This window comes from Microcebus murinus, chromosome 8, assembly GCF_040939455.1.
Source record: "Microcebus murinus isolate Inina chromosome 8, M.murinus_Inina_mat1.0, whole genome shotgun sequence".
Taxonomy (NCBI): domain Eukaryota; kingdom Metazoa; phylum Chordata; class Mammalia; order Primates; family Cheirogaleidae; genus Microcebus; species Microcebus murinus.
In genome coordinates, this window is record NC_134111.1 from 41,450,915 (window position 1) to 41,478,262 (window position 27,348).

A 27,348-nucleotide genomic window follows, 5' to 3' on the forward strand; every position below is an offset into this window, starting at 1 on the left:
CATTGCTTAAAATACTGTACATCTATTATCAATTTTAGGAAGTATGTGTAGTCACTTAATGATCATCACCAACTATTCTCCCTATAAAAGAGCTCCTCTAACTGATTTCTTTTCTCCCATGGATTAAATAATCCTTACCCTTTTCATTGAGACTTTTAAGCTAAAGGGGTATATGCTTGGGCTACTCTTGTTCAGAATCATTGTTTTTTCAAAGTGCTTTAGCATCTTGATCATTTCTACTATCAAAATATTTTCTTGCCCTGTCATTTTTGTTGGGAAATCATAGAAAAAATATATTTTATTTTCAATAGTGTATGAATTTCCTAAATTTCTTACTATTCAAATATTGAAAATATCATCTAATTCTTATTGAGTCAACCATAATTTAAATGTTTGATTTTTGTTGTTGTTAATGAATAGTTCAGTCTCACTAAGACATACCAATTTTGAGATCATCTTATCAGTTTTCAAAGACCCCAGGTACTCAGAGCAGGACACACAGTAAACCTTCTTATTAACATTATCTGGTTTGAATTATGTCTCCTGTAGGGTTCTGGGAATGAAGTGAGTTGCCTGAAAGTGTCAAAAGCAGGCTGAGCTGGTTAGAGGCCAGATTGGACTAGTCTATATAAGAAGTTAGCATCTTAGGTAAGATTCTTAATGCCCATTAGACTTGCAGCATTGCAGGCTGTATTTTATACCAGTAGCCAGGTGTGGGCAGTGATACAGGACTTGGGGGGAATCTCTCTTACCGGCCCAGGGATCCAAGGCATTCAGTGCAAAACCTGGCCAGCAGCCCGAGTGAGTAGGAGCCATGTGACTCTGGTGAGTTGGAGTGTGCAATTGCCTCCTGCTTCAGAGCTACCTGATCCGAATACTAAGCAGAGCGAGTGCCGGGCTGAGTGTAAGACACTGAAGACACTGCAGAGCAAGGTGCTTATTCCAGAGGCGTTACAAAACATGGAGATTAAAGACCAGGGAGCCCAAATGGAGCCGCTGCTGCCTACGGTAAGAGACAACCTGCTGTCACATAGATTAACAGCGTTTGCTGCAAAACCTGTCAGGCAAGTGGTCTGCTAGCTAGGTGCAGTGAGTGTACTTTTGGGGTGGTGGATAGCTCCCACGACATATGGACAGGGGTCTCCTCCCATCTCGGGAGACTGAAATGCATAAAGCAAAGCACATGATTTCCCCCAGCCCCCCCTTCTCAATATGGATGCACTACAGTGATGAAATGTCTCATGTTTGCTGCTGTTTGAAGAAATGGCTAGGTTTTAGCAGCAGGGGCAGTTGTATGTCTCTCTCCCTGCCTGTTACTGCCTGTCTCTCTGTTTCTCAGGCTGTGCAGTGGTGGTTTAAGCCCCTGCAAAGAAACCCCCCTTTATCACATTTATTCCCTGACAGATTTCCTCCCCATGCCTCATCCCCAGGCAGTAAGGTGAGGGAATCTGCTGCTGTTGCCGCTCTAGAGATTTAGTCTCCGCAGATACCCGGGGGAAAGAACAGAAGGAGAGTGTGTGTGTGCGTGCGTGTGTGTTGTCAGTATCTTTCTCAAAGGGAAATGGGTCATGGTTCATGTGCAAAGAAGGTATGCATTTTGGGGGGACAGACACACAATTCAGATTTGAATATCTGAAAGGTTCCTGAACCATCATTTGGAAATAGTCCATCTGCTTATCTCTGGGTCCTTAAGCTGTCTCCCTGGATTTCATTTTTGGATAGGTGATTGATTTGTCTATCCTCTCTACAATCTCTCTGTCTGGCTCGCAGACTTTGGAGATCTTCAGACAACATCTTTTTCAGTCTGGAGCAGCTACTGTTGCTGTGTTTTAGGAAAAAAGAAAAAAAAAAACACACCAGTATTTTCCTGACGCAACAGAGACGCCAAACGCAGCTTCCAGCAATCTATCAGCGCTACCACAGCAGAAATCCCCTCCCTGCACCAAAGCAGACGGAGGGGCTGTTTCTCAGCTCTCTGTTACTCAGGTTGGTGACCCACCTTGCAGACTAGAGACTGGCAGTAAGCTGTTCGTTTCCGAGTCCATTCCTAGTCTTTGAACACACTTTTAAGTCAAATGCTACCGTATGAGGAATGGGCAAATTCTGGGCCACTGAATTTTCAGGGCCTTATCTCTCCTGCCGGTCTCAAATGCCGCAAAAAGATTCCAGTTTGCATCCCCGGAATCAGCTGTAACTACTGAGCATGCCCAGTTCTCCTCCGGCCACCAGGTTTGGGCAGAGAGGGAGCAGGGAGATGGGAAGAATGCAGGAGTCACTACTAAGAATAGAGCCTAAATAAAGGGCAGGAGACGTGTCAGAAGAGGGGGGTGGGGGCAGGGGAAGGAAATATGTCAGTTAGCCTGCCTGCTTAAAAGTAGAGATGTTTCTTTGGGGAATCAAAGCGAAGTTATACAAAAATAAGGGTAAAAAGTATGTCCACTTTCCCAAACTTACACAGATACATAAATTAGGATTTCTAATTTAATTGCTCAGAATAAATAGGGTGAAGGATACCAGGAATAATTTCTCTGGATGAGAGAGAGGAACTGTACACAGGATTTGTGGTGTGGAGATTTAGAGAAGATTAGATATAGAGAGGGAAAAAAACCTTTTTTGGCGAGTGTGAGAGTGTGTGTGTGTGTGAACCTGCCCTAGAAAAGCAGGCTGAAGCCTGTTTGATGTGGCTTATGGATTGTCACTAGTAGGGAACAGTTAAAGGGTTTAGGACCAAATGAGGATTAACTGGAGGAATTTAGAAAAGGATGACATTATGAGGCTAGATGGGCAACCAGTTTGTGTCTAAAAAAAAGAGCAGGGAACCATGGCTAAGATCACATAGTGATGAAGCCAGGACCAGAATATAAGTGTTTTAAAACTAGTTAAAAAATTTTGAAAAAAATTCAGTATTTTTTACATCACATTCTTAACCAAGCTTAACATGATTAGTTCTGGGACTGGAGTTTTTGTGCTTGGAAGAGAGAGAGAAAGAAATAGCACTGGGCTTTGATTTAGAAAATTAATCAGATGATTTTTGCACATAATTATGTCAGGGGCAATATTGCATAATATTTAAGAACATAGTCCAGTAGGTCCCAGCACTGCTATTTATTTGCTACATGATATGGGAAAGTTATAAGTCTTAGTTTCTTCAACTGAAAAATAGAAAGGGAATGGCATATAGCTCTTGGGTTTTGTGATGAGTAAATGAAATAACCTATATTAAATAACTGGCATTTAGTAAGTGCTCGATAAACATCAGTTGCTATTATAATTGTTAATGTTGCTATTATGTTGTTACGAAAATATTGCTGTATATTCATCTCAATACAGACATTGACATGAAGTCTAGGTTTCAGGTTTTTATGAAGGGGGCTTTGTCAGTAGTGTCTTCTAAGAAAGAAAAATGGGAAATGGAGCACTGGGTGAGACTCTTTGCAGTGGAGGTGGGAGGTGGGGTTTTTTAGTTATAGTTATGGAAACTTTGCAATATGGTTGGAGAGCCAATTGGAAAGCCAAGATTAGATATGGGACAGAAGCAGTCAAAGGTAGACAGAGAGGTGAGGGAAAAAGAAAAATCACAAGGAGGGACAAGTATGTCACATGAGTGAATGTATTCTGAATCAAGTGAAATGGAAGAAAAAGTCGTCATTAAACCTCCTAAGGCTTACTACCATTTAGTATATATAAAGTACATCTGAAGGGTATGAGTGAAGGAGGCCCTGATATGTTTCTCTTTTTTCCCAGACCTTCTTAGGAAGCTTCAAAGATAATTTTCTTTTACCAGACAAGCCATCATTGCATTTTGTAGACCCTAATCACTCTTAGTGTGAAGGCATTCATTCTTCTGGGCCCAGAGCACAGTGTGGCTTTGGTAGCAACTGAATTGTGTCAGAAGGTGTACAACAAGCATTTCCCGAGGATTTATTCACTTATTAAGTGTTTACTATTGACCAAGCATGTTCTTGGTGTTGGAGATACAGTAATGAATAAGACAGGCAAAAACTCTGTGCATATGGAGCTCACGATCTAGCTAGTCTAGAAATAGGATTCAATTTAACTTTTTAAGAGATTGCTGCTTTCTTCTCAAATATTTAATCATTGTTATAAGTTTTTTGAGATTGGTATATATGGAGAATATATGTAACAGTAATAATGGTGATATCACTTTATTAAGGATGGAATTAACCTTTTAAAAGCATGAAGCCATATAGTTAGGATTGCATTCATGATTTCACATTTTCCTTTGATAGTCAGTTTTGAATTTGTTTCTAGGAGTAACCTAGCAACTTTTAAATTATCAGGCCATGGAGGAAGCTTCTAGGAGAATATTGTTATAACAAATATTGTATAACAAATATATCTATCCTATGCCATTTAATCTTGGGTGACATATGGTGTGTCCACTTTGGATCCTTTCTAAGATTCTGTTGTCTTAAAAGTTACTTCTTTTAAGTTGAGCTTACTTATAAAACTTCCAGAGATATGGAACTATAGTAAAACTCACTTGTAAAAGGTAATTTGAAGCCATATAACAGTGGTTCATGCCTGTATTCCTAGCGCTTTGGAGGTTGAGGCAGGAGGATTGCTTGAGCTCAGGAGTTTAAGGTTGCAGTGATCTATGATCATGCCACTGCAATCCAGATGACAGAGTGAGAACTTGTCTCAAAAACTAATAAATGAATGAATGAATGAATGAATGAATAAATAAATAATAAAAGATAATTTGATAGTATGGAATAGATGGTGGACTTTAGCACCTTTTGGAATGCTGATTCCAGATTTCCAAATGGCCCAGTTTATTGAATTGTTTTATTTGTAGAAAAAATGTTATAAAAATCTATATTATTAAATTAGGAGAAGGCAAATGGGGCTAAAAAGTCAAAGCAATAAAAAGCATATATCAGTTGGCTAAGTAATATTTTTTTACTATTATATTTGAATTGAAATCTCATTTATAATGTGAATTTAAAGAAAACATATTCACTACACATGGTCCAAAGAAAGCAAGATGCATTCTAAGAAATTAATCCTCCTTTCTACTTTCATGACTTGTATTGTTACTTTAGAATGGTAAGTGACTATAGAAATAAAATATATGTGTAGGATACTGCGATCAGGAATGCGTGGTAGAATCTAAAATTTACATGTATTAAGATTATTTATTGATTGATTAGTATTAAGTTTATGATAAAAATATTGGGATCAGATTAGGAAGCGGGATAGTTTATGATTAAGAGTTAGAAAATATCTGGTCCAAAGTCTGGAACTAAGATAGTTAGAGAGCATGGTCAGAATATAATCATACTTCTAATGTGTCATTTCTCCCTAACACTGAATGATGTTTGCTTCAGAAGTCTAAAGTGGGCTTATGTAGATTGCAATGCATTACAATGTGCTGCCATGCCAATGAATGGAGAAATGTGGGTGTCACTCTCAACACTTCTGTGTAGAGAAATTTCAACTCTTCCTTTCTCATATCTCATAGGATACATGACACTTGATCATTTCACTTCTGTGAGGATGCCACTTTCACTCTATATAATAAAAATGAGTTAAGTTTTATGTTTTTTTTAGATAACATAAAATTAAATTGACATTTTGATATTTTCTCATACCACAAACAATTGTCTCAGATACTCCTTGGGGTATGTTACTTTTCATTAGAAAAGGGGAATTATTTATATATGTTACATCTTTTGTGGAATTATATACATATATATTTTTAATAGGTGTTATTATTTAGAGAGGTTTAGGCTCACAGCAAAATTGGGCAGAGGGTATAGAGATTACCCATATATCCCTGCCCCTATACATGCAGAGCTTCCCCTATTAAAACCATCCCCCACTGCAGTGGTATATTTATTACAATTGCTGAGCCTGTATTGAGGCATCATCATCACCCAAAGTCCATAGTTTGCATTAGGACTTGGTGTTGGACACTGGATAAGTTTGCACAAATTTATAATAAAATGTATCCACTTGTATCCATATCATATAGAATAGTTTCACTATCCTAAAAATCCTCTGTGCTCTGCCTATTCTTCCCTCTTTCCCCACTAACTTATGGCAACCACTGATCTTTTTACTCTTTTCATAGTTTTGCCCTTACTATAATGTCAAATAGGAGGAATCATACAGGAAATAGCATTTTCAGATTGGCTTCTTTCACTTAGTAATATGCATTTATTTCCTCCATGTCTTTTCATGGCTTGATAGCTCATTTCTGTTTAGCACTGAATAATTTTCCATTGTCTGGATGTACCACAGTTTGTTTATCTATTCACTTACTGAAAGACATCTTGGTTGCTTCCAAGTTTTGGCAATTGTGAATAAAGCTGCTGTAAACATATCCATATGCAAGTTTTTGTGTGGACATAAGTTTTCAGTTCTTTTGGGTAAATACAAAGGAGTGTGATTATTGAATTGTATGGTAAGAGTATTTAGTATTTTTAGAAACTGTCAAACTGTCTTCAAAAGTGGCTGTATCATTTTGCATTCTCACCAACAATAAATGAGAGTTCCTGTTACTCCACACCCTCACCAGCATTTGGTGTTGTCAATGTTTTGGATCTTAGACACTCTAATAGGTGTGTAGTAGTATTTCATTGTTTTAATTTGCATTTCCCTGATGACATACGATGTGGAGCTTCTTTTCTATGCCTATTTGCCATCTGGATATCTTCTTTGGTGAGAGTGAGATGTCTGCTAAGGTCTTTCCCCTACTTTTAATAATTTTTCTTTTTTTTGTTATTTTATTTTAGGAGTTCTTTTTTTATTTTCAATAATAGTCCTTATCGGATACAACTTATGCACATATTTACTCCTGGTCTGTGGCTTGCCTTCTCATCCTTTTGATAGGGTTTTTTGCAAGCAGAAAATTTTAACTTTAATGAAGTTTAGTTTGTCAATTCTTTTTTTCATGGATTGTGCCTTTATTGTTGTATCTAAAAAGTCACCGCCAAACCCTAGGTCATTTAAATTTTCTCCTCTGTCATTTTCTATGAGTTATATAGTTTTGCATTTTACATTTAGGTCTGTAATCCATTTTGAGTTAATTTTTGTTAAGGGTACAAAGTCTATGTCTAAATTAATTTTTTTTTTTCATGTGAATGCAAAATGATTTTCCAGTATCATTTGCTGAAAAGGATATCATTTCTCCATTGTTTTGCCTTTGCTCTTTTGTCAAAGATCAATTGACTGTGGGTCTGTTTCCGGCATTGCTATTCTGTTCCATTGATCTGTTTGTCTATTCTTTCACCAATACCACACTATCTTGGTTATTGTAGCTTTATAGTAAATCTTGAAGTTGGATAGTGCTCCAACTTTGTTCTTCTCCTTCAATACTGTGTTGTTAATTATGGTTTTTTTGCCTCTTCATATAAACTTTAGAATCAGTTTGTTGATACTGACAAAATAACTTGCTTGGATTTTGATTGGGATTGCATTGAATCTATAGATCAAACTGGGAAGAGCTGACATCTTAACAATATTGAGTCTTCCTATTCATGAACGTGGAATATCTTTCCATTTATTTAGTTCTTTGATTTCTTTCATCAGGATTTTGTAATTTTCCTCATGTAGATCTTATGCGAACTTTGTTAGACTCATACCTAAGTATTTCAAGTTTTTGGTTTCCAATGTAAGTGGTATTGTGTTTTTAATTTTAAATACTATTTGTTCATTGATGGTGTGTAGAAAAGCAATTGACTTTTGTATATTAATCTGGTATCTTATAACCTTGTTATAATTACTTTTTAGTTCCAAAAATCTTCTTGTTGATTGTTTAGGATTTTCTGTGTAAGTGATCATGTCATCTACAGACAGTTTTTGTCTTTGGGAGGAACTTCCCAATCCTTTTCCTTCTGCCTTTCCCTTTCCCTTCCCTTTCCCTTCCCCTTCCCCTTCCTCCTTTCCTTTCCTTTCCTTTCCTTTCCTTTCCTTTCCTTTCCTTTCCTTTCCTTTCCTTTCCTTTCCTTTCCTTTCCTTTCCTTTCCTTTCCTTTCCTTTCCTTTCCTTTCCTTTCCTTTCCTTTCCTTTCCTTTCCTTTCCTTTCCTTTCCTTTCTTTTCTTTTTCTTTTTCTTTTTCTTTCTTTCTTTTCTTTCTTTCTTTTTTTTTGTGTCTTATTGCATTAACTAGGACTTCCAGTACAATGTTAAAAAGCAGTAGTGAGAGGGACCTTCTTGCCTTGTTCCTGATCTTAGTGGGAAAGTTTTGAGTTTCTCACATTAAGTATGATAATAACTGTAGGTTTTTTGTAGATCTTCTTTCTCAAGTTGAGGAAGTTCCCCTCAATTCCTAGTGTACTGAGAGTTTTTATCATGAATGGGTGTTGGATTTTGACAAATTGATTTTTCTGCATCTATTGATATGATCATGTGATTTTTCATCTTTAACCTGTTGATATGAGGTATTGCATTAATTGATTTTCAAATGTTGAACTAGCTTTGCATACTTGGAAGAGATCCCACTTGGTTGTGATGTGTAATTGATTCTTTTTATACATTGTTGGGTTTGATTTGGTAATATTTTTTGAGCATTTTTGCATTTATGTTGATGAGAAATATTGGTCTGTAATTTTCTTTTCTTCTAAAATCTTTGCATAGTTTTGATATTAGGGTAATGCTGGCCTCATAAAATTAGTTAGGGAGTATTTCTTCTGCTTCTATCTTCTAAAATAGATTGTAGAGAATTGGTATAATATCTTTTTTAACAATTTGATTGAATTTACTAGCGAACTTATCTGGGCTTGGTGCTTTCTGTTTTGGAAGATTATTAGTTATTGATACCATTTAAAAAAATAAATAGATTCACATATTTTGATCAGAGGACTGTAGAGATCAACTGAAGAGTAGATTTTAGACTGGTCATTTAATTTGCAGATGATGAAATTGAATATAAAAAACATAAAGACATATTTTTAAGGGTATGCTACTTATACTAGTTAATGTCAGAGCTTGGCCTAGAGTCCAAATCTTTTGATTCCTAGTTTATCATTCTTTCCACTATTTTATCATCTCTATTCTAGCATAGAGTCAACAGTTGAGTGCCAAACTAATAAAATGGTAATTAAGCAATCTTTGTGAAGTAACAATAGATATTGTCTCAGGTTCCCGATAATAGAAACATCTCTAATCCTTATGATAATTCTGAAAGATTGCTACTGTTTTCTAGCCTTAGAGATGAGAAATGGAGGCTCAGAGAGTTGAGCAAATTACCCAAGTTCACACAGCTAATAAGTACTAAGCTAGGATTTGAAATTATTTCATCTAGTTAATAAGTGACTCTGTTTCTTTAAAGCCAATTAAACAATAAAAAGGAATTTCATTATAAAATGAACTTTCACTTCTACTCCTTCAATCAAATATAAAAGTACTCTGATTCAAGGTGCTATAAAATGTAAGGTATTGTTGGCCACATATTGTGTGATTCCATTTATATGAAATGTGCAGAATAGGTAAATCCTTAGAGACATAAAGTAGATTAGTGGTTGCCAGGGGTTGGGGCATAGGGAAGACTTAGGAGTGATTGCTAAAGGGTACAGAGTTTCTTTTTGAGGTGATGGTGATGTTCTGGAATTATATAGTGGTGATGGTTGCACAACATTCTGAATATAATAAAAATCACTGAATTGTACACTATAAAATGAAGAACTTTGTTACATAAATTTTATGTCAAAAAATTGCAAAAGGAGTATGTTGTTGTTTACTACTATTACCAACAGAGAGAATGCCGAGGATCTGAAAAATGCTTATCTCAGTCACATTTATATAAATTAAGAAGACTGCAAATAAAATATTTTTAAAAACCAAAAATAACTTCAGATAAACACACACATATGCACCCCCCCCCCGCCAGGTATTTTTTTTACCACAAAATCTATTCTCTTTCTAAATGTAATGGTGAGATTGGTCAGGGTTTCAGTGAACTATTTGCAGACCTAGAGATTCCATGGAATAATATATTCAAAGCTGAGCTAAAAGAGTATATGACACATTCTATGTACTAGAGAGGAAGAGACGTATATTTTACTTAGGCCAAATTTTACTTAGATATTTAATTTCTTGTGGTAGTGTTTAGTAGTTTTGTCTTAGTGGGATCTTCTAGGCAATATATTAAGGATGACATGAAAATTCTTGAAGTGCCATTTGTATTAATGTGGTTGTTCCCACATTAAGCTTAAATACTAAGTTCATGTTGAATTCCAAGTAGTTGAGAACTCTGGAGATGCTCTCAGAGGATGAAAATGGAGATTAATCTACAGACTCAGTTGGATAGAGTGAAGATGTATAATAGCTAAAAACTCTTTGTATAGTTTTGAAATAATGACAAAATCCCTGTACCAGTAGCAGCAAGACTTACTCATTCATCATGAAAATTATATTCTAAGGATCTAATAACCAAGTTTTTAAAGCAGAATTTTCCCATTGTGTATTGGATGTGTTAGGTTGCTGGAGTGCCTCCAACATTTGTTTGTAATTCTGCTTGTTCTTGCTAATTCTGAAAAACCAAAATTATTTAGAGAAGGCTATTTCTTTCTAATGGCTTTTCCTCTTTTTTTTACTAATGAGACTTTGATATCAAAGATGATGACCTAGTCAAATTTCAGAAAGCAAGTGCCATAAAAAGTAGTTAGGTATATAACAACAACCAGATGGGATCAAAACATAATGTAATAATGCACATTTAATCATTGTTAAATTCATACGGCTTCTTTCATAAATACAGTGGTGAATTTCTGTTGGTATTTAAGTTTTTTCTGGGAATAAGTCTATCTGGACTCATGGAATTTGCTCAAAAATAAGAATGTGGTGGGAAAAAAATGAATAAAACAAACAAAAAACAGAACAAACCCAACATGTAGACAGCAGCAAGACATAGCCATAATGTATAATGTTATTTGAATGCATACCAGGTACTTTGTGCTTTAACATAGTATGACTTTATAATGTATATGTCAAAAACATCTGATATTATATAATTGACAATGTCTAGTAGATATAAAAATTTAGTATGCTTTTCCTATTAAACAGAGAAGTTATTGAAAACCTTAAAACTTGAGGACCATCAGCATCGGAGTTGTCAGGAGCGCTAGTTGAAAATCCAAGTTCCAGGTCTTATTCAAACCTACACAATATGAAAGAGTAGAACCAGGAAACCAGCACTTTAAAAAGCCCTCTAGGTGATTCTTAGGTACATTAAAGCTTGAGAATTTTTGCCTTAAAAAAATAACAAAATAGAAAAAAAATCATTGTATGTTTTAAAATTATTTTACCTTTAAGAATGCTAGAAGACTAAGTTTTGCTATAAAACAAAGAGAGCCATTTTTTATAAATCATAATGGGTTAGAAAATTAAGTGCTTATTGCCCATTTTACTTATTTATCATGTATTATATATTAATTTGAAATATTTTGTATATATATATATACATATATATATATACACACATGGTCCCAACTTACAGAGGCTTGACTTACGATTTTTCAACTGTGTAATGGTGCAAAAGCCAGATGCATTCAGCACTCTCCTTGATTTATGACAGTGTTACATATAGGTAAACCCATCATAAGTTGAAAATACCATACGTGGAAAATGTAATTATGATATTTTCAATTTTTGATGGGTTTATTGGGACATAACCCCATTGTAAGTTGAGGAGTATATGTACATATAACTTGTTTCCTCAGTGTGCTAGATTCTTTTTTTAAAATAAGAAACACTAATTTGTTTGGATTTGATAGAAATATCAATGAAAGTAAAGAGGACCTATCTGAATTTATGTTCTTATGTATTTAAAAGTAACATAAAATACACTATATTTTAAAATAAATTCATTAATAAAACATTATTGTGTTTCCAACAAAATATTTACAATGAAAAATCAATTTAGGACTTTTTTTCCTCTTATCTAAGTTTTTATTCTAAACTGCAAATGAAAGAATAAGACTCTCCAACCCAGTCTGATAGGAAGGGCCAAGAGTTTTGGCTCTGAAGGGTTGTATTTTATTTTACGTTATGTTTATTTTTTTTGTTTCAGAATATTATAGGGGTACAAATGTTTTGGTTACATGGATTGCTTTTGTCCTCCTTTAGTCAAAGTTACAAGCATGTCCGTCACCAAGATAATGTACAATGTACATAACATCTGTTATATATGATTTCTCTCATCCTCTCCTTCTCCTCCCCCTGCTTTATTTCCATTAAGTTTTATTTTCATCTGTGCACATGAATGCTGTTTGGTTAGTTCCAATTTAATACTGAGTACATGTGGTGTTTGTGTTTCCATTCTTATGATACTTCACTTAGGAGGATGGTCTCCAGTTCCACCCAGATTGTTGCAAAAGATATGAACTCATTTTTTATGGCGGAGTAGTACTCCATGGTATACATATACCACAGTTGATTAATCCACTCATGAATTGATGGGCACTTGGGTTGATTCCACATGTTTGCAATTTTGAATTGTACTGTAGTAAACATTCTATCTAGTGGAAGTGTCTTTTTGATAAAATGACTTTGTTTCCTTTGGGTAAATATCCAGTAGTGGGATTGCTGGATCAAATGGTAGGTCTACTTTTAGTTCTTTGAGGAATCTCCATACTGTTTTCCATAGAGGTTGCACCAGTGCAGTCCCACCAACAGGGTATAAGTGTTTCCTTTCTCTCTGCATTCACATCAGTATCTATTGTTTTGTGATTTTTTGATAAAAGCCATTCTCACTGGAATTAGGTGATATCTCATTGTGGTTTTGATTTGCATTCCTCTGATGATTGGTGATGTTGAACATTTTTTCATATATTTATCGACATTTAATCTATCTTTTTTTGAAAAGGTTCTATTCTTGTCTTTGTCCACTTTAATGGGATTGTTTGATTTTTCTTGCTGATTTGCTTGAGTTCTTTGTAGATTCTGGTTATTAGCCTTTTATCAGATGTGTAGCATGTTAATATTTTCTCCCATTCTGTAGCTTCTGTTTGCTGTGTCAATTGTTTACTTGACTGTGCAGAAGCTTTTTAATTTAATTAAGACCCATGTATTTATTTTTGTTGTTGTTGTGATTGCCCTTGGCGTTTTTTTCATAATCTTTTGCCTAGGTTGATATCTAGAAGAGTTTTTCCAACATTTTCTTCTTGAATTCTTATGGTTTAATATCTTACATTTAAGTTCTGCTATCCATGTTGAATTAATTTTAGTGAGTGGTGAGAGCTACAGATCCTGTTTTAAACTTCTACATGTGGCTATCTGGTTTTTCCAGCACCATTTATTGAATAGGGATTTTTTGCCCCAGTGTAAATTGATGTCTACTTTGTCAAAGATCAGATAGCAATATGTGGATGGTTTTATATCTGGATTCTTTGTTCCGTTCTGTTAGTCTATGTCTCTACCTTTGTGCCAGTACCATGCTCTTTTGGTTACAGTAGCCTTGTAGTGTAGCTTAAAGTCTGGCAAAATGATGCCTCCAAATTTGCTCCTTTTGGTTAAGTTTGCTTTGCCTATTCAGGCTCTTTTCTGGTTCCAAATGAAGGGTAGAGTTATAATATATATTTTATATTATAATATGATTACATATTATGTAATAAAATGTAAAATAATATAAATATTATGTTATATGATAATATAATCTTGTAAGTATAATAAAATACAATTTTTCTAATTATAAAATTAATAATTGTTTTTTAGGATAGCTTATAAAGCATTGAGGGTAAATATCAAAAAAATACTCATTTTATAATTTTTTAGCTTTTTATTTTGAGATAATTTTGTACTTACAGAGTAATAGCGAAAACAATACACAGAATTCCCATATACCTTTTGTCCTCCTTACCCTAATGTTAGCATCTTACATAACTATAGTTAATTATCAAAACTAAACTAGAAAGTTAACATTGATAAAATTATACTAACTAACCAACCATATTTATTCTAAAATCATTACCTTTTCCTCTAATGTCCTTTTTATGCTTCAGGATACAATTTGGAATACCATATTGTATTTAGATATCGTGTTTCTTTAATCTCCAATTTGTGACAGTTACTCAGTCTTCCCTTATCATTTGTTACCTTTCCACTCTTGAAGTGTACAGACTAGTTTTTTGTTTGTGTTTGAGATTTGCATGATTAAATCAAGGTTGTACATTGTTTGTCAGCAATATCATAGACATGATGTTCCCTTTTTCATGCGTTATATCTGAAGATATGTGATATCTTATTTCTTGTGATATTGACCGTGATTATGGAGGTATCTTCTGTGTTTTCACACTGAAAAGTTAAAAATTTTGCCTAGGGGACATAGTTTGAAACTGCAAATATTCTGTCTTCCTCAAACCTTTGCACATTGATTTAAGCATTCATTGGTGAATATTTCTTATAGTACCTACCTCAGTGGTACTTGCTTCATAGTAATTTTATTTTTTTTAAGTTTTCTTTTGTTTTAATTGACACATAATAATTATACATATTTTGTGGTATAATGTGATGTTTTGCTACATGTATATATTGTGTAATGATCAAATCAGAGTAAATAATATATCCATCACCTCAAGCACTTATGTTTTTGTGGTGAGAACATTCAAAATCCTCTCTTCTGGCTACTTTGAAATATACAATACATAATTGTTAACTATAGTCACCCTACTGTGGAATAGAACACCAGTACTTATTTCTCTTATCTAACTGTAATTTCATACCTATTTACTAACCCCTCCCAATCACTCCTCTTCCTCTACCCTCCCGACTTCTGGCAACCATTATTCTATTCTCTACTTCTCTGAGGTCAACATTCTTAAGTTCTACATACTAGGTGACTTCAAAAAGTTCATGGGAGAATTGAATTAAAACAAACAAAAAAAGATAAAAATAAAATAATATAAATTTTATTTCTCAACATAAGCTCCATCAAGGTCAAGACACTTTTATTTGTTATGATACCAGCCATTTAGTCTATCCCTAAAGACCTGAGGGTTTTAGGAATTTAACCATGTCAATGAAGTCTTTTTAACATTATTAACTGAAGAAAAATGAGCTCTTTTGATAGATTTTTTTTAAGATTAGGAAACAAAGAAAAGCTAGAAAGAGCCAAATCAGGACTATAAAGTTGATGCCACATGATTTTCCATTAAAAACCCTGCAAAATTACCCATCTTTGATAGAGGAATGAGCGGGAACATTGTCCTGATGGGGAAGGTCTCTCTGGTAAAGCTTTCCTGGGTATTTTTATGTTAAAGCTTTAGATAAGTTTTCAAAACACTCTCATAATAAGCAGATGTTATCATTCTTTAGCCCTCCAGAAAGTCAACCATAAAAATGCTTTGAGCATCCCAAAAAACTGTTGCCGTGACCTTTGATTTTGACCAGTCTCCCTTTGCTTTGACTGGACCACTTCCATGTGTTGGTAGCCATTGCTTTGATTGTGCTTTGTCTTCAGGATCATACTGGTAAAGCCATGTTTCATCTCTTTACAGTTGTTCAAAGAAATGCTTCAGGATTTTGATCCTACTTTTTAAAAATTTCTATTGAAATCTCTGCTTTTATCTGCGGCTGATCTGAGCCCAATGGTTTTGGCATGCAACAAATGGAAAGTTTGCTCAACTTTGATTTTTCAGTCAGAATTGTGTAAGCTGAACCAATTGAAATGTCTGTGATATTGGCTATTATTTTTGCTGTTAATCATCAGTCTGCTTCAATTAGGGCACAAACAAGATTAATTGCAAATTGATGTGAATGGTCTGTCACTGTGGGCTTCATGTTCAACATTGTCTCATCCCTTCTATAAATGAGTCATCCATTTGTAAACTACTGATTTCTTTTGAACATTGTCCTCACAAACCTTTCGTGAAGCATCTGTGATTTAACCATCCTTCCACCCAAGGTTCACCATAAATTTGATGTTTGTTCTTGCTTGAATTATAGTAGAATTCATGTTGCATGTGCTAGATTTTGCTCAGACATGTTATAACAAGTTAGTATAAGTTTATTTTGGTTCAAAAGTAATTTGAAATCCATGCATCATTTTTCATGATATGCATTATCCCTCAACTTTTGAATACCCCTTGTATACGTGAGATCAAGCAGTATTTGTTCTTCGATGCTTGACTTATTTCACTTAATGTCTTCTGGATTCATCTGTGTTGTTGCAAATGACAAGATTTCATTCCTTTTTTTTTTTTGGCTGAATGGTATTCCAGTGTGTGTGTGTATTACATTTTTTAATCCACTTATTCATAGATGGAACTTAGATTGATTCCATATCTTGGTTATTGTGACTAGCATTGCAATAAACATGGGGAGTACAGATATTGCTTGAACACACTGACTTCATTTTCTTTGGATATCGACCCAGTAGTGAGATTGTTGGGGTCATATGGTAGTTCTATATTTAATTTTGTGAGGATATTATTGTCCATAATGGCTGTAATGATTTACATTCTCCCCAACAGTGTATAAGAGTTCCCCTTTCTCCACATTCTCACTAGCATTTTTTCTCTTTTTTTTCTTTTGTTAATAGCCATTCTAACTGGGGTGATATTTCATTGTGGTTTTGATTTACATTTCCCTGATCATTAGTGACATTGAACATTTTTTTCATATACCTGTTGGACATTTGTACATCTTCTTTTGAGAAATATCTATTCAGTTCTTTGCCCCCCCCCCCTTTTTTTTTGAGACAAAGTCTCACTCTGTTTGCTCAAGGTAGAGTGCCGTGGCATCAGCCTAGCTCACAGCAACCTCTAACTCCTGAGCTCAACCAATCCTACTGCCTCAGCCTCCCAAGTAGCTGGTACTACAGGTATGCACCACCATGCCTGGCTAATTTTTTTTCTACATATATTTTTAGTTGTCTAGCTAATTTCTTTTTTTAGCTAATTTTTTTTTTAGTAGAGACAGGGTCTCACTCTTGCTCAGGCTGGTCTTAAACTACTGAGCTCAAGCGATCCTCCTGCCTTGGCCTCCCAGAGTGCTAGGATTACAGGCATGAGCCACCACACCTGGCCTAGCCCATTTTAAAATTGGATTATTTGGATTTTTTTGCTATTGAGTTGTTTGAGTCCCTTATATGTTTTGGATCTTAACCTTTTGTCAGATAGGTTGCAATATTTTATCCCATTCTATAGGTTGTCTATTTGCTATGTTGATTGTTTCTTTCACTGTGCAGAGGCTTTTTAGCTTGATGTAATCCCGTTTGTCTTTTTTTCTCTTTTGTTGCCTGTGCATTTGAGGTCTTATGCAGAAAATTTTTGCACAGACCAATGTCATGAAGCATTTCTTCTATGTGTTTTCTTCTAGTAGTTTTATAGTTTTGAGTCTTACAAGTATTTGGCCCATTTTGAGTTGTTATTGTAAATAGCAAGAGATGGGCGTCTAGTGTCATTCTTCTGCATGTGGATATCTAGTTTTCCCAGCACCATTTATTGAAGAGACTGTTCTTTCCCCAGTGAGTGTTCTTGGTGCCTTTGTCAAAAATCAGTTGACTGGAAATATGCAGATTTGTTTCTGAGTTTTCCACTCTGTTCTACTGGTTTATCTGTTTATTTTTATAACAGTACCATGCTATTTGTTTACTATTGCTTTGTAGCATATTTTTAAGTCTGGCAGTGTGATACTTCTAGCTTTGGTCTTTTTGCTCAAGATTGCTTTGACTATTTGGGGTCTTTTTGGGTTCCATGCAAATTTTAGGATTTTTTTTTCTATTTCTGTGAAGAATGTCATTGGTATTTGGATAGGAATTGCATTGAATCCATAGACTGCTTTGGGTAGTCCTGACATTTTAACAATATTAATTCTTTCAATTTATGATCATGGGATATCTTTCCATTTATTTGTGTCCTCTCCAATTTCTTTCCTTAATGTTTTATAGTTTTCCTTGTAGAGATCTTTCCTTCCTTGGTTAAATATATTCATATGCATTTAGTTGTTCTTTTTCTAGAAAGATAAACAAAGTTGACAAACTGTTAGCTAAACTAAGAAAGAAAGAGAGATGACTCAAATAAATACAATCAGAGATGAAAAGGGAGACATCACAACTCATGCTAGGGGAAATACAAAGGATCATTAGAGACTATTATGAAAACTATATGCCGAAAAATGGAAACACCTAGGAAAAGTAGATAAATTCCTGGACACAGACAACCTACCAAGACTGAATCATAAAGAAACAGAAAACCTGATAGACTAATAACAAATAACAATATTGAATCAGTAATAAGAAATCTCCCATCAAAGAAAAGCCCAAGACCTGATGGCTTCACTGCCAAAGTCTACCAAACATTTAAAGAAGACTGACACTAATTCTTTTTAAACTATTCCAAGAAATTGAAATGGATGGAATTCTTCCAAATTCATTCTACAAGGCCAGCTTACCCTAATAGCAAAACCAGACAAGGACACAACAAAAAGAAAAAACTACAGGCTAATATCTCAAGTGGACATATATGTAAAAACCCTGAACAAAATAGTAGAAAACCAAATCCAACAGCACATCAAAAGATCATACACCACACTCAAGTGGAATTCATTACAGGATTACAAGGACTGTTAAATATACATACATAAATAAAAGTGATACATCACAGCAATAGAATGAAGGACAAAAAGCATATGATCATCTCAATAGAGGCAGAAAAAGCATTTGATAAAATTCGACATTGCTTTATGATTAAAACCCTAAACAAATTGGATATAGAAGGAATGAACCTCAACACAATAAAGGCCATATATGGCAACCCACAGCTAACATCATATTTGAATGAGAAAAATAGAAAGCTTTTCCTTTGAAATCTGAAACAAGACAAGGATGGCCATTTTTACCACTTCTATTCAACATAGTACTGGAAGTCCTTGCCAGAGGACTCCAGGAAAAGAAAGAAATAAAGTGCTTTTAAATTGGAAAGGAAGAAGTCAAATTGTCCTTGTTTGTAGGTGATATGATCTTATATATGAAAAACCCTATGAACTTCACCAAAAAGTTGTTAGAACTGGTCCAGGGGTCCTCAAACTTTTTAAACAGGGGGCCAGTTCACTGTCCCTCAGACCATTGGAGGGCCGGACTATAGTTTAAAAAAAAAACTATGAACAAATTCCTATGCACACTGCACATATCTTATTTTGAAGTAAAAAAACAAACAGGCAAAAATACCCGCATGTGGCCTGTGGGTCGTAGTTTGAGGACGCCTCGGTTAACCAATTCAGTGAAGTTGCAGAATACAAAATCAACATACAAAAATCAGTACGATTGGAGTGGCAAGATGGCTGACTAGAGACATCGGTTGCCAGACTGTCTCAGAAAGAAGGAAAAGTTTTAGATGAACAAAAACTTAGCACAGTAATTCTGAGGGAAAAGAGCCAGAATCTACCAGAAATTACACAGGAAGAAGTTGCACAGCATAATAAGAAGCAGCAAGATTTCAGCAGAGATCAACCCCTGAGGAATTTGGAGCCCTGTGGAAAGGGTAGATGGGAGTGTTTGTTTTTTCTCCCTTTATACCTCTGACAGACTACAGGCTCCCAAACTGTTGGAGAGCTTCTCTACCCCCCAAAGCCCAAAAGCTACTGTGATTAGTTACCTGGGAGCTTCTTGAGATTAGAACACTGGGCTGTCAACCCCTTCAGGGTCACTCCCTTTTACCACAGACCTGAGCTGAGATGATGGCACCATACTGCTTTTCCACTGATCATGTCTTTTTCCTTCCCAGGGAGCTTCAGTCCTTCAGTTTTTTGGTCACTGGCCTCCACACAAACATTTCTCAACTCCTGCCCAGACTGAGGTGGCCACAGAGGGCTGGTGGGTTCCAGAGCTTGGACATTTGGGTGGGCTGCCTTCAGAGGAGAGGAGAGTGCAGCAAGCCAGGGGGACCTCTTGGGGCAAAGGAGACCAGAGTTCCAGTTCTCCTCTATTCAGACTCTTCTTCCTCTCCTCCCCTCCCCCACCCATACCTCCTGATGCAGCTGTGGCAGTTTCCACCTCAGTCTACATCAATGTCCCAAGGGACAATTGAGCCAGAGCTCTCAGGAGTGGCACACCCACCACACCAAGACTTCCACAGAGAGTGGAGCTCAGCCCATTCCTCTTTACCTGCAGTGGACCAAAGGATGGTTGAACTGTGAGCTCCTTTCCCACCATCCCTCCCTGGTGCTATTTGCCTAGTTATTCCTGCGGAGCAGGGTATACCCCAAAGCAGAGGGACATTAAGTCTGCTTGAGCACTCCATGGCAACTTGCGACCAGCATGCTTCTCCCTAGATGGTCAAGGATTGAACTTGGGGCAACAGAGGACAGACCTGCAGGCCAGATCCCTTATCCTGACTCAATCAAAACCTGAGCCTCAATTGTGTGGAGGCACAGAGGGGAGATTTGTGAACTAATCTTGGGAGGTGAAGGAGCCCACACATGCAGAACTGAAAGGAGATTGCAGTATGGATCCAAGTCACAGTGTACCTGAAGAGCATCCATCCCCTCAAAGGAAAGCCATGCTTTTGGTCCAGGATGGTATCCTGGGCAGGGAAGCTTCCAGCATGCATTACCATTGCTGGTGAGCTCAGATAGTTCGGCTGCTGCCTGCAGCCATGTTCCAGAAGAAGATCTGTGAGGCAAAGGAAGAGAGTGAAGAGAGAAACCCACTTTCATCTTCCAGACTGTGTATCTCAGACTGCCCCTCTTCCATGAGCAAACTTTTTGGCTCAGTGGGGCTGCTTCAGCCCCCTCCCTTGTAGCTTTCCCCAGCAGCCAGGGAGCTGACACTCAACCTTTGCCAAGATTGCTCTTGTGCTAGTGTCTGTGAAGCCTGAATGCAGGCTCACCCAACCAAGCCCCACCCAGCCTCACTCTTCCACCTACCTTGGTCATGGTGGAGCACAAGAAGGAGTGACATGGGAGCTCCAGGGTCCTGCCCACCACCCGGGATATCCAAATGTTTCTCCTGATTGACTAGAGCTGATCACAGATTCCAAAAACACCTCTGCAGATTCCAAAAACACCTCCTATAAGCACTACTGATTGGCAGGGAGGCCAACTCGTGCATCCCATTACAGCATTTACTGATTCAATCATAGGGGGTGAGTGACTTTTGACCACAAGTGCTACTTGCTGACTTAGAGAATAAACTGAGCATCCCAATATAATTTATACTGTTAAGAAGTCCACAGGGCTGAGGAAACAGAAAGTATTTCAAAGACCTCCAACTCCCCTTGTCAACAAGAGACATGGAATCTCTTCACACATATTGTGCACCACTGCTGTATCCTACCAATAACTAGCAACCAAGAAAACCACCACACTAAGGATATCTATAACCAATGTATTGATCCAGAGCCTAGACACCCCCATCAAAGTATCCACAGGCAAAGGCAAAGGTCCTTACTCAACATATGCTATAGGCACACCCTTAAGAGAAAAGGAGAAAACTCCCATCTAAACAGAAGAAAATCCCAAATCAAGAAGCAACAGCTGCTCTACATGAGAAGGAATCAATGCAGAAACTCCAGAAGTATGAAAACTCATAGAGAAAGCTTCCCCCCACCCCAAAGGAACACACCAGGTCTCTAGCAATGGATCCCAACCAAAGTGAAAATACTGAAATGACAGATAAAGAATTGAATGAAATATATATATATATTAAATTTATATATATCATATACATATATATAAACAAATAGAACTTCTGGAATGAAAAATTCATGTAAGGATATACAAAACACAGTGAAAAGTTTTAAGAATAGATGAGACCAAGCAGAAGTAGAACTTCAGAACTTGAAGACAGCTCTTTCAAATTGACAGACAGCCATTTGACCCAGCAATAGCATCATTAGGCATCTCCCCAAAAGAGCAGAAAACATTCTATTATAAAGATATCTGCACCTGAATGTTTATGGGAGCACAATTCACTATTGCAAGCACGTGGAAACAACCCAAGTGTCTGTCAATTCATGAGTGGATTATTAAAATTTGGTATATGTTTACAATGGAATATTACTCAATTCTAAGAAATGACAGCGAGCTAGCACTGCTTAATTATCCTGGATTGAGTTTAAGCCCATTATCCAAAGTGAGGTGACACAAGATCAGAATAATGGGCTCCACATATACTCGCCATCAAATTGGTACTGACTGATTAACACTATGGTGCTCAAAGGGTGGTTGTGTTCACCAGGGATTCAGGGGTTGGAGGGGTAGTCCCACATCTGAGGGATGTGGTGAATATTGTGGAGGGGAAGGGCATACCTCTAACCCTTGCTAGGGAGAGGCAAAGATATAAAATGTAACCAAAATGTTAAGCAAAAAAGGAAAACAAACATTTGTCGGGTGTGGGGCAGGTGGGGGGAAGGGATGGGTATATAGGTACATAGTGAGTGTGATGCACACTGTCTGGGGGATGGTCATGCTTGAAGCTCTGACTCGAGGGGGGAGGGGAGACAAGGGCAATGTATGTAACCTTAACATTTGTACCCCCATAATATGCTGAAATAAAAAAAAAGAAAAGAGAAAATAAATAAATAAATAAAAAATAAAAATGAAAAAATAATTGACAGTCAGAAATAAAGAACAAAGAATCAAGAGGAATGAACAAAGTCTATGAGAGATATGAGACTATGTAAAATGGCCAAACTTAAAAAGCCTAGGCATCCCTGAGAATGAAGAAAAAAAGCAAAAGGCCTAGAAAACCTATTTGAGGAATAATTGAGGAAAACTTCCCTGGTATTGCTAGAGATTTAACCATCCACATACAAGAAGCTCAGTGAACACCTGGGAGACTCATTGCAAAAGGGGAATCATTAAGGCATATAGTCATCAGACTGGCCAAAGTCAATGTGAAGGAGGAACTCCTATGAGCCATGAGGTGAAAACATCAAGTAACTTACAAAGTAAAATCCACTGGACTAACAGCAGACTTCTCAACAGAAGTCTTGTAAGCCAGAAGGGAATAGGGTCCTGTCTCCTTAAACAGAATAACTGCCAGCCAAGAATTTTGTATCCTGTAAAACTAAGTTTTGTAAATGAAGGAGAAATAGTCTTTCCCAGACAAGTTAACACTAAGGAAATTTGTCACCACTAAACCTGCCCTATGAGAAATAGTTAAAAGTATTCTATACACGGAACAGAACAATCGATGCCCTCAGTGTAAAAACACTCAAAAAGTTAAACCTCACAGCTCTTATGAAACATTAGCATGAGAAAACAAAGCAATGAGGAAACAATCAACATCATGACCAGAATATTAACTCACATATCAATATTAACATTGAATGTGAATGGTCTGAATGCCCCACTTAAAAGACATAGATTGGCTGGCTGGATGAAAAAAAAATATATGTCATCTTCAAGACCCATTTTACTCACAAAAATTCTCAGAGACTCAATGTAAAGGTGTAGAAAAAAAAAAATTCCACACAAATGGAAACCAAAAGTGAGCAGGAATGTAAGGTAGAAGCTTACATTTCTGCTTAATTTAATAGTGAAGAATGTGCCATTGAGCTATGAAATGATTACAAACCAGCCAGCTTGAGGAAGTCAACAGACTTTAATTTTTTTATCGTTACAGTTTGGGGAGTTAGCATTTAAAAAATCAACACTTTATTGACTATTAATTCAGAATGAGCAAAAATTTGCTTTTAATAATTTGAAAATAAATTTATTTGAATTTGAATTATGCATGCCAATACATACTTAGTAGATTGGCCATTTTTAGTTCAATTTGACTGACTGGCAGTTATTTATTTATACTGTGGCATAGTTATTTCATATACCATGAAAGTTTAACAGGTTGAGGCTACTGGAGAGTGGCTGGTAACTCAGTTTGGTTCTTATATTTGCTACTGATATGGTCTGTGTAAGGCAAGGTATTTGAATATTTTTCATTGCAAATATTTCTATGTTTTTAGTATTTGCATTCTAGTCTATAAGTCATTTAAGGAACACTTTTATTCATTGCAAAGTAAAGTGAATTGATTTAAGTAGAACGGATTCTTTTGAACTCAATAGATTGAAGGATTTGGGGTGATATAATGGATTGATGGCTGCACAAGTGTGCTTGCCTGTCTCTTTTCCTTTTTTTATGACCTGGTTTATGTATGTTTTATACAAAGACACCCTTTCCTTTCCTTCTGGCCTCCAATCTTCTTCTCCTTTTTATTAACTTACTTATTAGACACTTAGTTGTCTATACAGAAAAGTGAAGTAAATATCTCAAGAATTTTTAGGTATATGGAAAAATCAAAGACTGAATATGAGACAATGTTCCATTAAAAAATGAGTTAGTTAATGAATTAAAATTATGTCACATTTGGGGTCAAATTTTATCACTTATTTTAAGAAAATTCTGTTTTGGGATTAACTCCATTATTGGATTTGAATAAGCATACTGATTTGATACAATGTTTGTTTTAGAGCAGGATTTCAGGCTCAGCCAACATTTTGGTGTGCTCCTATCAGTTATCAATTTTTTCCTTATTTGAACTAAAAAATTAATAACCTTTTGCAGTAGTGTTTATGACCTTAACCATTTTGTTCTGGGGATATGTTGTACTTATAAGCTTCTGTTTTAAGTCAAATGTTTTCATAGAAATGTTCATTTCTATCCACTAGTCTTCAAAGAAAAAGCAAATAACACAAAACAAAATGGAATCCATTTATTAAAACATTTTGGAGACTTTTTGGACTGCAATTTGAAATGTCAGTAAGGTTACAAAAGAACAAGAAGGAATAGATCTTAATCCATCTAATGCTTTATATAATAAGTGATGAGGCATAATAGAACAAGATGGTTTGATTTTCAGGAGTAATAATTTGATAATCAGAAGCCACTGAAAATTGGAAAGTACTATCTTTTATTCTTAAAAGTACAGTGGTTATGCTGTATTAAATCCATAAATTATCCCTAAAGAGGAAATTTAAAAAACTATCTGTGTGCTCAGGTATGACCAGCCCATTTTATTTATTGACATCCATATGTGGGAAGGATTTGGGGAATTTCCAATAATTTTTTTTTCCTTCTTGATTTAATGTGTTCCCATGAAACTATAGGCTTTGATAGAAATTTTATTAAAAATTCCATACATATCTGTAATATTTTTTATACTGTAAGATTTCTGGTAATAATATTGCCCATAACTAATATACTCAGGGTTATACCTGTAAATATGATTATAACAAAAAATAATATAATAATAAAGACAAAGGTACAGAGAAGACAACATATAATTCTTATTAGCCTCACCCTGATTCCCCCCCCAATTTTTCACAAATGATTAATTATTATATTTCACCTTGAGATGACTTTCTAATTGTGTATTCCTTTCTTAAAAGCTATTACAGTGGTTTTGTTTTTTTTTTTTTTTTTTTTTTTTTTGAGACAGAGTCTCACTTTGTTGTCCAGGCTAGAGTGAGTGCCGTGGCGTCAGCCTAGCTCACAGCAACCTCAAACTCCTGGGCTCGAGTGATCCTTCTGCCTCAGCCTCCCGAGTAGCTGGGACTACAGGCATGCGCCACTATGCCCGGCTAATTTTTTTTATATATATATCAGTTGGCCAATTAATTTCTTTCTGTTTATAGTAGAGACGGGGTCTTGCTCTTGCTCAGGCTGGTTTTGAACTCCTGACCTTGAGCAATCCGCCCGCCTCGGCCTCCCAAGAGCTAGGATTACAGGCGTGAGCCACAGCGCCTGGCCTATTACAGTGGTTTTATATTATGTGAATAAAGATATGAGAGTTCACCTTCGTTTATTTTGGATAAAGCCTACACAAGAAAATATACTATATTGTCTGAACTTTGTTATATTTTCAAGAGGCTTAGATTTTTGAAAAATATACTATTCCCAAAGAATTTAGTGCTGGCTGAACATTCAAATTGAAAACCAAGTAAAGTAATTTTACATAAATCTGAGAGCCAGTCAAAATAATGAACAATGAATATTTATCAAATGCTGAGGGTATGTTTGGAAACTTCACCTTAATTCTTGTTCACTTTTGACGACCTGTATTATATATAAACCTCCCTTTATGTTAGTAAACATTTATCTATGGATGGGGGAAAGGAAACAGCCTAAGGAAAAGATGATAATATAACTTAATATAGATAACTTCTATTAATGCACATGACTACCCTGTGAATTAAATCATGCTTTAAGAAAGTTTGACAGAGCTTAATTTTCTATTGAATTTAATAGTGAACTATTATATGTGCAAAATATAGCTACTGCATCAAAGGTTTATAGCTTCTAGTGCTAGCGGCTTTTTAAGAAAGAAAGTATATGTTATTTTGTGGTATATTTATAATGCAGCTAAGCACATAAGTTGATTAAATTTCCATGAGAGTCAGGTTCGGAATTAGGCCAGAGAGGCATAAAAGTAAAGTATGGTTATGGCTCATAATGATAATTTAGAGTGCCCTCTGTTTACACCCCTTGGTTTAATGCTATTAAAGACCTAAGCAGGATTTCTTTGTGATGTTCTTCAATTTAAGCAGCTCAAATGTGCTTGACAAAGCCTTTACACCAAATTTAAAGGATGATTGCTAAAAATAAAACAATGCAAAAAATTTCTGTCTAATTTGTTTGAATTATGCATCACAAATAAATGGGAAATATTTTGGTGCTGTGTATCAGAAAACACCAGGCTAAATTAATATTTTTCACACTATTATTCCAGATAGTGTGGAAGTCTTTACAACTACACTTTAGAGCTCGAATTCATCCTCGTGTGGCCCATCAACTGATTTGAAAGTCCTATGTGTGAATCAAAAGAGATTTGAGGACATGTTTTCAAATGTCTAAAGAAGTAAATATATATTTTGTAATCAGAACTTCTGGTAATGCTCTAAACTATAATTAACAAATGATTTCTTTCTTGTAAATTAAATTAATTGCTTCAAATTAGGCATAGCCAGTGCCACACATATTTTTATCCTTAATATAGTGACAAAATCTTAAGGAAAGCCTAGGCACTGTTATATAAAAGCATTTCATATTTGTTAAAATCCTCCCTTTCACCTGGTTTTTATATGTATTGTTTCTGAAATTTTCATTATCTTAGGTAGCAAGAGTTTTATGAGGGCATAATTTCTAACTTCTCTTTCATTTATTCACAGTTCTAAAATAGGTACTATTCTTGTAGCAGTGACATATCTTTTATGCTGAGAGATTTTAGAGTAGGCTTTTTAAAAGTCAATTTTTTCTTTTTCTGGAATTACACCGGATCTTCTTAATTGAAGACTGTTAACAAAATCTGTTGTGGTTGCTCTTTCATGTGGAGAAATCAAATTATCCTGATTTAACTTTGAAACTAGGTGGTTCCTCAGATGTCCTTGTAACCACGTAGTTAATGACATTTCCATGCCTATCATGTTTAATAGTGTAATTCTTCA

At 35.7% G+C, this 27,348-nt stretch overlaps 1 protein-coding gene across 6 annotated transcripts in view; it reads left to right on the top strand.

Annotated features, from left to right (window-relative positions):
* Positions 1 to 789: 789 nt before the first annotated feature.
* Positions 790 to 27,348, top strand: part of SLC4A10 (solute carrier family 4 member 10) — a 302,950-nt gene continuing 276,391 nt past the window's right edge. For all 6 annotated transcript variants that reach the window (XM_012735715.2, XM_012735716.3, XM_076005601.1 and 3 more), the window contains exon 1: positions 790 to 1,008. In XM_012735715.2, coding sequence (XP_012591169.1) covers positions 961 to 1,008 — 48 coding nt within the window. In that variant the 5' untranslated portion in view covers positions 790 to 960. The remainder of the gene's footprint in view (positions 1,009 to 27,348) is intronic.